Raw genomic sequence first — 10538 nt, forward strand, 5'->3', positions numbered from 1 at the left:
GCCTGCTTCTTTCTGTTTCTTCAATCTGTCAAACCCTGAACTCTCAACTCAGCTGTTTGGCCTGTTTTATCACCCACACACCCTCATGCTGTGCCTTATTGTGACTGGCCTCTATCCAGAGAAAGAAGAGTGATTTACAATGGTCGACTGACAGGTGTATAACACGGCCTCCTCCTGCATGACTGCTCAGATGCTCTGTGGCAGCCAGCTTCGCGCCCACAGGTTTTTTGTAAGCACTTAACAATGTTGCAAGTGTTTTACTCCTGACTGGCGTCCATGTGGTTGGGCATGGAGCCGAAAACCACAGTGAGCCACACGGAGCATTAGAGGTCAAATAATTACTAAATAAGCTACGATTCGGCTGCAATTACAACATCAACCGTAACCTCTCAGCGAGACAGTGACCATTTTCTGTGTGTTTGAGGTTTTGTTTCATAGCAATTGATTCGCCGTTATTGTCTTAATCAAACAAAAGGCGTCAGTTTTAACTATCCTGGCCACCTGCGAACCCTTTCACCTGGTTCGCTTATAGGTCAGCTGCTAGGCGACAGTGTGGGTGGTGACCATAGCAACTGAAGACTCAAAGCTCATTTTGAACGTCTGTTGGGGGCAAGAAAGATCCAGATGAATTAACAGAGCGTGTTTGTGATTAGCTTCTGAGTGAAACACATATTGCAGTGCTGTGGCACTAAAGACATTGTTGTGCATTGTCAGAACTCAGACATGTCACTTACTTAGACACGATTCTCTGTGAAATCCAGTCACTTTGTGCCACAAACTGTTTCTGTGGCTGATTCTCTCTTCTTAAACCTTTTTGTTTCCTGACTGAGCTTTACTTTGTCAACACAACCTGAGTGTTTTACTTAAATACGCCATTGGATTTTGACCCTTACTTAGATTCAATCCAGGCATTGAGTATGTGGGACTTTACTTCCAGTTGTAGCGGCTCAACTATATCCAATTTTTTACAATATTTTTGGCCTCAGTTAATTAGATACAGGTCCTTGGCTGGCACTGCTGATGGATTACCACCAGGAACAAACTTGTTTTAATGATTAGAATTATTACAGTAATTATGATTACTGCCTCCTTAATTGCTATACAGCCTCTGCTGATTAGTCTGCAGTTGTCTGAGTGGAAGAGAGTCTGTTTTCTGGGACTGGCTCTTAACACATGTCTGCAGTGCTGCAGAGATGGCTACAGATATACAATTAACATTTGATAGGCAAATAAATAATCCAGAAAATGACTTCAAACTCTGCTATAAACAAAAAGGTATGCTAAGTAGTAATAAAACGTATTGTTTACCTCTTAAACCCTATGCCTCTGGCTCAGGCCTCTGCTCAAACATGACATGCCCAAAATATCACTGCAAATCTTGGTATTATAATAACACTTGTGAGATTTCTGCAGAGGTGTAAGCATGATGGAATACAGCGCTAATGAAATGAAATCAATACCATTTAAATATACTGTTTTTGGCCTTGATTTGAAAAATCAATCAATCAGACCTCTATACATGTTCCCATTCAAAGAAAATACATAACCCATTGGTCTATTTGACCAGCTCAGGCCTATATTGAAGGCCAATAGGATGAGTGCAGTACCACAATTCATCCACCAGATGGAGACACAGACTGTGTTTTCACATGGAAGGCTGAGGAGGCTGTTTGATGCTGGAGGATGTCAGACTGCAAATACACCCCAAGTGCAAACACTTTTGATCACAACAGCAAAAGAAATACATAATTTATGGTTATGGCATAGAATATGTGGAGTCTCAGCTGTCATAATGACATATAGCATATAGCATGATTCTAGCCTCACAAATGATGCTAGCATGAAGTAGCATAACTATAATAGCACCACTATGCCCATGCACTGTTGCCGTGTTTTAGCTGTGTGCTCATTTAGTTGCTTAGTGTTGTAATTAACTGTCGTTTTGGTAAAAATGGTTATCATTGGCTTTTAGCTTCTTCCCGTTATGTGGGTGTGCAGGATAAATATGTTGCTACAAGTTTAACAAGTCCTTATCTGGTGTTTGTTGTGATGTGAGCAACTATCCCTGGTGCTGGGGGCACTTGGTTCAAGAGGATAATTATGCAGAAATTATTATTACACTGATGAGAATTGGGACCCCGGGAGGAAACCGGGAGAGGGCAATGAAAAACGTGAGTTTCTCGGGAAAATCGGGAGGGTTGGCAAGTATGGGCAGCCAGTCTCACTACTGTTTAGTTTAAAACCTTTAACCATAGTTGAAACAAGGTTCAGGTTAAATCGCGTTAAATGGGGCAACTACGCCACCTGCTGGTGTAAAACTGGGACCTGCATTGAGTAGTAATAGCAAAGCATTCTGGGTTATCAGATGCAGAGGATTCACTGCTACAGGTGGGTACCATGGATGTATTAAAAGAACGGTGATTACGTTTTCAGTGAATGTCCGTCCAAAGTATATTAACTAACTAGAAAAGCATATAAAAGTTGAGCTGGCTTCATTTGGTTGGATATTATGTGTTTTAGATTCAATTCACCATGTTTTTGTTAAGGTACCTATTCGTTTTTATGTCTCTTATTGCCAGTAAAACGCTAGCTAGCTAACATTAACGTGATGTTGTCTTTTCAGACAGAGCATGCCAGAGGTGACTAGTGGTCTACTCTGTGTCCTCTCAGACCAAAAAAGTCTGAAAGATGTCAAAAAAAATGTCCATAGAAAAAAGTCTGAAAGATGTAAAATAATAATGTCGGAAGAAAAAAAGTCTGAAAAAATTCTGAAAAAAAAGTCTGAAAAATGTCAAAAAAAAATGTCGGAAGAAAAAAAGTCTGAAAGATGTCAAAAAAATATCGGAAGGAAAAAAGTCTGAAAAAAAGTCTGAAAAATGTCTGACAAAAAAGTCTGAAGATGTCAGAAAAAAATGTCAGAAGAAAAAAAGTCTGAAAGATGTAAAAAAAAAAGTCCATAGAAAAAAAGTCTGAAAAAATTCTGAAAAAAAAGTCGACCGCTTTATAGAGTGTGGTAATATTTCAAGAGAGTGGCCTATAGATTTTCTAATAAGCAACAGAGGATTTACCCCGAGACAGAGCATGCACTGTTTGTCCTCAAGAGATGACCATTCTACTCTGTGTCCTTTGTCATACATGCAGATGTGGAATAAAACCTGCTGTTACCACAAGCCTGACCAGCTCCAGATGATTCCTTTAGACAGGAGACATCTCGCAGAGGTCACATCTGCACACGGTTAGATTTGGTTGAAAGACACCATAATCTTTCAGGTTTAAGGCAATTCACACCAGATTTCATGTCAAATCTATCTGTAAAACATCTGCGATTTTATTCTACATTCAACTGTGTGCTATTTTTAGAAAGTCTTTTCTCATAAATTTGTGCCCAGTTTTGGGCAATGTATTGTGCTTCATTGTGAGTGAAAGGGATAGTTAATGTTATCAGGCTTTTGTGACAGTGTCACAGGATATTTCTCAACAAATAAGGAGAATCTGAGCTGGGAAAAAAAAAGCTTTGGGGAGTTAAAATGTGGGAAAGATGACATATATATGTCGACAAAATGTGGAGAATGATATCATTCTTGTCATAAATTGTGTAGGCTAGTAAAATATTCTTAACAGTGAATCTAAATTTGCTATTCTTGGAATATTCCTTGTTATGCTCACTCGTATCTGTTATATACAAATATACTTTTGGATATAGCAAGAAAATTAATATAGGCAATCTATCATATTTTCAAAAGGCAAGAGAAGTAGAGTTTGTATCTCTGTAACTCTGTAACTACTTTCCAAAAAAACACGCAGATAAATAATCTGGAAAATCTGCTAATTAATTCCATTGTGTGCATTGACTGTTTCTTCCGGTGTAACTTTTCCTATCATTTGCTGTGAGGGTTAGACTGAGTTGTAAATATTTAACTTAGACTGAGGTGCTGCTTGTCAAATTTTATTTAGGTCAGAATACTTGTAAAGAAAATATAGTACATCAAGAGGCGGCAAAGAAATTGGTCACAAGTGTGTCTTCTGAGTCAGCCACTAGGTGGACAGAAAAAGCCATCAATGGCTCGGGTGGAAAGACGATCTGTGAACTGTATATTGCTGTTGAGGACCAGCAGCATGGATGTGTACAAGCATTTCGAGGTACAGTGGCACAGCTTAAAAAAAACTCATGCCAGTATGACAACTAGTAAGATTGGACTGTTACAGTACTGATAAAGCTGTTATTACCTGATGCTGACATACTGACAGTACACAGTCCCAATTCTACAACATGACAGAGATGGTCACTGCTGAGGTTGATTAAACGATGACACATTTTCACTACACTTTTATTTGATTTATAAATCATAAAAATGTATTAGACTCCCTCTGTGTCGGTGCCTCTCTAGTCACATAGTGCAAAGGCAAAACATCATCAAAAGGAGTGTGTGTGCCATCTAGTGACAGGATATTGTACTGACTTTGAGGGATGTCGACGAGCAACCATTACCTTCTCAGGCTTAGGGGGATAATCAACATGTTTTGCACTAATGGACACAAATACAGGAACCTTAGATGCTGACTTAAAAAACAACAACAATACATCTCTGACACGGTCAAAGAAGTATTTTACATGGCGTCTTTATTGGATTGCGTAAAATTGGACGGATGTTTCAGTAATTGTGTTCAACCCATGTATTTGAATGCTATAGATTATTGTATGTGTTACTGAGAGTTATCGATAATTGTCACAATTGGCAAGTGCATATTGCAGATAATAGACAAAGTATGAGAAGTTGGCAGCCCATTGCATTTTGTTGAATAACACCAAAAACCAAAAACACTGATATCTCAAAATCAACTTGCTCCAAACCCCATGTCAACACTGATGAAAACTACACTCATTTAAGACACCTTGAAAATGTTCAAATCTTATTTTATTACTGTAGGTTTACTCATGGTTCCTTTTACATCTACTTGAATTCAGAGCATTTTATACAATTTTTAAATGATTTTGTGCATTCTTAATAAATACAGACATACAGTACAATGCTTACAGCAAAAGCCACCAGGTCAAAAATGTGAGTGTACTCAGTGAGGTAACGGCATGTTCCTTAAGACAACAGCGCTGAAACAACCCCTGGGCAAGAGTTTCAGGAAGCGACAGAATTGTTTTTTAAATGTTACATTTTTTACCTTATGTTTCTCAATACTGCAGGGCAGCATTGCTCATTGACAACAAATACAATAAAATATTTAAACAAATATTTGAGGACAACATTTTAAACACTAAAACAAATTCCGGTAAAAACAAAAGGCTGTAGTGTGGTGTGAATTAACTGGAGTCTGAATTGACATGTTAGTTTTTATATAAGGGCACAAGAGGCTACAATGAATTCCAATTAATATAAATAAAGTCATAAATATCACAACAACAAATTACGAGTATATTATATCATGTGCAATATAAAGTTGGTAGTTCATACTGATCTGTAATGTTCTTTATTGCTAGCATAGAAAACCATTGGAATCAAAACAAAATGTCTGTCTGTAGCCTTCATCTAGGGTCGATGTTCAAAAGCACTGGGCGTTTTGTTGCGACCTGGAAAGACACAAGAATGATCACATATTAATATCAACAATTTAACAACAATCATTTATCTGTCCATGTACTCCAGAAGACTTTCATAGGTACTGTATGTAATACTAGAATAGTAAACAAGAATACCAAATTGTTTTAGATGTGGCCCAAAACCCTCTCATGTGTAAGTGCCTGCAAGTCCCAAGTTGTGATCTCCTGGGGAAAAGAATATGATCATATTGAAACTGCAAATGTTAGAGTCCTTGCTGAGAAATTGTTGCCATTTTTAAAAACAGGTCAGTGATTATGACCGGGCCACACCTGTATCAGAGAAGTCAAAGAAATCTTCCTCAAACGCAGACAGTCTTCTGTTGTAGGAGTTGCTTCTTTTCCTAAAATAGAGAGACAGTTTCATTAGTTTCACATGGCAATATTTGTAACTTTACAATTAAAGACAGCAAGAAACAACATTTGTTGACAATTTGCACATTACTATATCGGAAGATCATAACCCACCAAATGCCCATATGTCTCTTTTTGACGGTGACAGCAATGACAATAATAATCACGAGCAGGAGTGCCACTGCCAATGATCCAAACAGTGCACCGTAGAAACCTGGACCCCGACGGAAGAGGTCACACTGTGGGCCATAAAACTGCTCAAGGCTAGAATTGAAGCAACTAGATTGAAGAGCCACAAGAGTGAATTATGTTAATAAAGTTAACTTTACGAGAAAAAATACAAGTCATATTTAAACTCCTTACAGTTAAGGTAAAAACAGATGTTTTTGCTTACCTACAGATTGGCCCTTTGTGAATTTCATTTTGACATTCACCATGTTGATGACAATAATCAGGGTTTGTTTTGCAAGGTCCAGCACACTGCCATTGACCATTAACAAGCTCAGCAGTGTAATTAGCAAACCCAGAGCAGTTTACAAAAGGCTTCAGATCGGTGATATCTGATTAATGAAAAAGTAATATATTTAGTATTTTGTACAAGTACCATAATACAAATATAGAAATGTTGACATATATTGAATTGAGACAACACTGACTGTGCAAAGCAGCAAAAAGTCAAATACATGTTTAGAACTGACATAGAGTACACTTACTTGTTATCTCAGGTGTGTGGAAGATGAGTTTATTTAATTTCACAGCTGAATTATTAAAGGCTTGAGAAATATTAATGAGTTTACTTGAGTCATTCAAGATACCAGTCAACACCCCAACAAGCTGATTGTTGACAAACTGGATTTGAGTTTCATTGTTTGGATAGATGTACTCCGCCACGCTCTCTGCAACAACACTTCCTTGTCTACAATAGAAAAATAGAAAGATATTACCAAAAGAAAACAGCTTGTGATTGATTAAATAGTAATTTAAATGATTTTATCAGTAACGTTTAATGAACCTACGTTAACTTGATGACTTTTACTCTTTTAAAGGTTTGTGGATCTGCTTCTTTGCATAGGGCTTCAAGCTACAACACAGGACAGATGTTGTTATAGCATGGTTATAACAATAAATACAATTTTTGGAGATTTACATCAAAAACAGCATAAAGCAAAACACAAATGATAAACAAAAGAAGATTTTTATATAGAATACGTTATTGCAATATTGCCTGGTAAATAATTAAGTAATAAGTTATAAGACATGAATGAATATTAATAAATACTAAATACTACTAATCATGAAATCGTGCAACAATTAAAGAAATTATCTACCTGCTGTTCAAATTTCTTGATGAATTCTAATGATTGAGGTGAGTTTAGATTATTAAAAGCCTTAAGAAAAGTGATGTCGATTTCCAAAGTCACAGTTGCATTTCGAGTTGGTAATGCTCCGGTATCTGCAAAAAATGATGACACCCTTAAATTGACATTGCAAAAACATTATAGACATTGCAATACAATTTTACATTCAACACTGAGGTAATAGGTGTCAATGCAAAAATCAAACACATTTAATTTTAACATACTGCTACAATCCTACAACTCTTCTCTACATTAAATGTTTTTCTTCAGTTTACAGAATATTTTGAAGAGCTGTATTTGTGTATGAAAAACCTCACCAACATGAGCAGGGGTGTCATTATTTCCAAAAGAGCAGGAATCTCCATAGACAAAATCATGGGGGCAGTGGCAGTGACATCCTACAAGTGTTGCATTGAATGAACAGGTACCTCCGATACACTCAGTCAGGCACTTCTCACACTGAGGAGTTGTAGGTGATATTATCACAGTGACAGTAGTATTTGAAAGGGGAATAATGGTAGATGTTGAATGACTGACTGTTGTAAATTTGTTTGTGCTGATGATTTCCACTGACGTCAAAGCCTTTGAAGTTGGTATTGATTCATTATTTACAGTCGTTGTTGCCACAGTTAGTGGAGGGAATGTAGACAGTGAACTTGGTGAGACCGTTGTACTTGGGGTAGAGTTGATTGTCGTTGTGGAATGACCAGTGTTGGTAGTGCTTCTTCCTCCATTTGAGGTGAGAATTGATGTTGACATTGTCGATTCCATTTTTCCTGTTGGAGTCATAGTCGTGTCAGATGTAGATTGTTGTTCTGTCGATGAAGACGTCATTGTTGTAGATGTTTCTTGTTTATTTAATGGGAGCTGAGTTGTGCTGGTACCCGTTGGTGTTGTTTCAATTTCGTGTCCAGGAGATGTTTGAATTGACGGAGTAGTTTGTGGAGGAACTGTAGACAGTGAACTTGGTATGACCGTTGTACTTGGGGTAGAGTTGATTGTCGTTGTGGAATGACCAGTGTTGGTAGTGCTTCTTCCTCCATTTGAGGTGAGAATTGATGTTGACATTGTCGATTCCATTTTTCCTGTTGGAGTCATAGTCGTGTCAGATGTAGATTGTTGTTCTGTCGATGAAGACGTCATTGTTGTAGATGTTTCTTGTTTAGTTAATGGGAGCTGAGTTGTGCTGGTACCCGTTGGTGTTGTTTCAATTTCGTGTCCAGGAGATGTTTGAATTGACGGAGTAGTTTGTGGAGGAACTGTAGACAGTGAACTTGGTATGACCGTTGTACTTGTGGTAGAATTGATTGTCGTTGTGGAATGACCAGTGTTGGTAGTGCTTCTTCCTCCATTTGAGGTGAGTGATGAGGTTGACACTGTCGATTCCATTTTTTCTGTCGGAGTCATAGTCGTGACAGATGTAGATTGTTCCTCTGTTGATGAAGATGTCATTGTTGTAGATGTTTCTTGTTTAGTTAATGGGAGATGAGTTGTGCTAGTACCCGTGTGTGTTGTTTCAATTTCGTGTCCAGGAGATGTTTGAGTGGAGGGAGTAGTTTGTGGAGGAACTGTAGATGGTGAACTTGGTATGACCGTTGTACTTGTGGTAGAATTGATTGTCGTTGTGGAATGACCAGTGTTGGTAGTGTTTCTTCCTCCATTTGAGGTGAGTGTTGACGTTGACCCTGTCGATTCCATTTTTTCTGTCGGAGTCATAGTTGTGACAGATGTAGATTGTTGTTCTGTCGATGAAGACGTCATTGTTGTAGATGTTTCTTGTTTAGTTAATGGGAGCTGAGCTGTGCTGGTACCCGTTGGTGTTGTTTCAATTTCGTGTCCAGGAGATGTTTGAGTTGAGGGAGTAGTTTGTGGAGGGACTGTAGATGGTGAACTTGGTATGACCGTTGTACTTGTGGTAGAATTGATTGTCGTTGTGGAATGACCAGTGTTGGTAGTGCTTCTTCCTCCATTTGAGGTGAGTGTTGACGTTGACCCTGTCGATTCCATTTTTCCTGTCGGAGTCATAGTCGTGACAGATGTAGATTGTTGCTCTGTCGATGAAGACGTCATTGTTGTAGATGTTTCTTGTTTAGTTAATGGGAGCTGAGCTGTGCTGGTACCCGTTGGTGTTGTTTCAATTTCGTGTCCAGGAGATGTTTGAGTTGAGGGAGTAGTTTGTGGAGGGACTGTAGATGGTGAACTTGGTATGACCGTTGTACTTGTGGTAGAATTGATTGTCGTTGTGGAATGACCAGTGTTGGTAGTGCTTCTTCCTCCATTTGAGGTGAGTGTTGACGTTGACCCTGTCGATTCCATTTTTCCTGTCGGAGTCATAGTCGTGACAGATGTAGATTGTTGCTCTGTTGATGAGTCACACCGTGGGCCATAAAACTGCTCAAGGCTAGAATTGAAGCAACTAGATTGAAGAGCCACAAGAGTGAATTATGTTAATAAAGTTAACTTTACGAGAAAAAATATAAGTCATATTTAAACTCCTTACAGTTAAGGTAAAAACAGATATTTTTGCTTACCTACAGATTGGCCCTTTGTGAATTTCATTTTGACATTCACCATGTTGATGACAGTAATCAGGGTTTGTTTTGCAAGGTCCAGCACACTGCAATTGCCCATTAACAAGCTCAGCAGTGTAATTAGCAAACCCAGAGCAGTTTACAAAAGGCATCAGATCAGTGATATCTGATGAATGAAAAAGTAATATATTTAGTATTTTGTACAAGTACCATAATACAAATATAGAAATGTTGACATATATTGAATTGAGACAACACTGACTGTGCAAAGCAGCAAAAAGTCAAATACATGTTTAGAACTGACATAGAGTACACTTACTTTTTATCTCAGGTGTGTGGAAGATGAGTTTATTTAATTTCACAGCTGAATTATTAAAGGCTTGAGAAATATTAATGAGTTTACTTGAGTCATTCAAGATACCAGTCAACACCCCAACAAGCTGATTGTTGACAAACTGGATTTGAGTTTCATTGTTTGGATAGATGTACTCCGCCACGCTCTCTGCAACAACACTTCCTTGTCTACAGTAGAAAAATAGAAAGATATGACCAAAAGAAAACAGCTTGTGATTGATTAAATAGTAATTTAAATGATTTTATCAGTAAAGTTTCATGAACCTACGTTAACTTGATGACTTGTACTCTTTTAAAGGTTTGTGGATCTGCTTCTTTGCATAGGGCTTCAAG

At 38.0% G+C, this 10538-nt stretch overlaps 1 protein-coding gene across 1 annotated transcript; it reads right to left on the reverse strand.

The window, feature by feature from the left end:
- Nucleotides 1–4894: 4894 nt before the first annotated feature.
- LOC119493170 lies at nucleotides 4895–8095 on the reverse strand. The gene is made up of 8 exons (XM_037778307.1): nucleotides 7638–8095; nucleotides 7291–7415; nucleotides 6979–7043; nucleotides 6676–6878; nucleotides 6357–6522; nucleotides 5882–5952; nucleotides 5711–5776; nucleotides 4895–5581 (listed from the first exon to the last, which is right to left on the reverse strand). The coding sequence occupies exons 1-7, from the start codon at nucleotides 8089–8091 to the stop codon at nucleotides 5739–5741; spliced, it is 1122 nt and encodes a 373-aa protein (XP_037634235.1). The 5' UTR covers nucleotides 8092–8095; the 3' UTR covers nucleotides 4895–5581; nucleotides 5711–5738.
- Between the last annotated feature and the right edge of the window lie 2443 nt (nucleotides 8096–10538).

The sequence above is a fragment of the Sebastes umbrosus genome, chromosome 1, assembly GCF_015220745.1.
Source record: "Sebastes umbrosus isolate fSebUmb1 chromosome 1, fSebUmb1.pri, whole genome shotgun sequence".
Taxonomy (NCBI): Eukaryota; Metazoa; Chordata; class Actinopteri; order Perciformes; family Sebastidae; genus Sebastes; species Sebastes umbrosus.

What these genes read in the sequence shown, in the direction of transcription:
- LOC119493170 (XM_037778307.1), bottom strand. Translation starts at nt 8,091, where the DNA reads ATGGAATCGACAATGTCAACATCAATTCTCACCTCAAATGGAGGAAGA. An exon ending in TCAAGAAATTTGAACAGCAG is followed by an intron (nt 7,044 to 7,290) that starts GTAGATAATTTC and finishes CCTGTGTTGTAG; the next exon opens with CTTGAAGCCCTATGCAAAGA. An exon ending in CCACACACCTGAGATAACAA is followed by an intron (nt 6,523 to 6,675) that starts GTAAGTGTACTC and finishes TTCATTAATCAG; the next exon opens with ATATCACCGATCTGAAGCCT.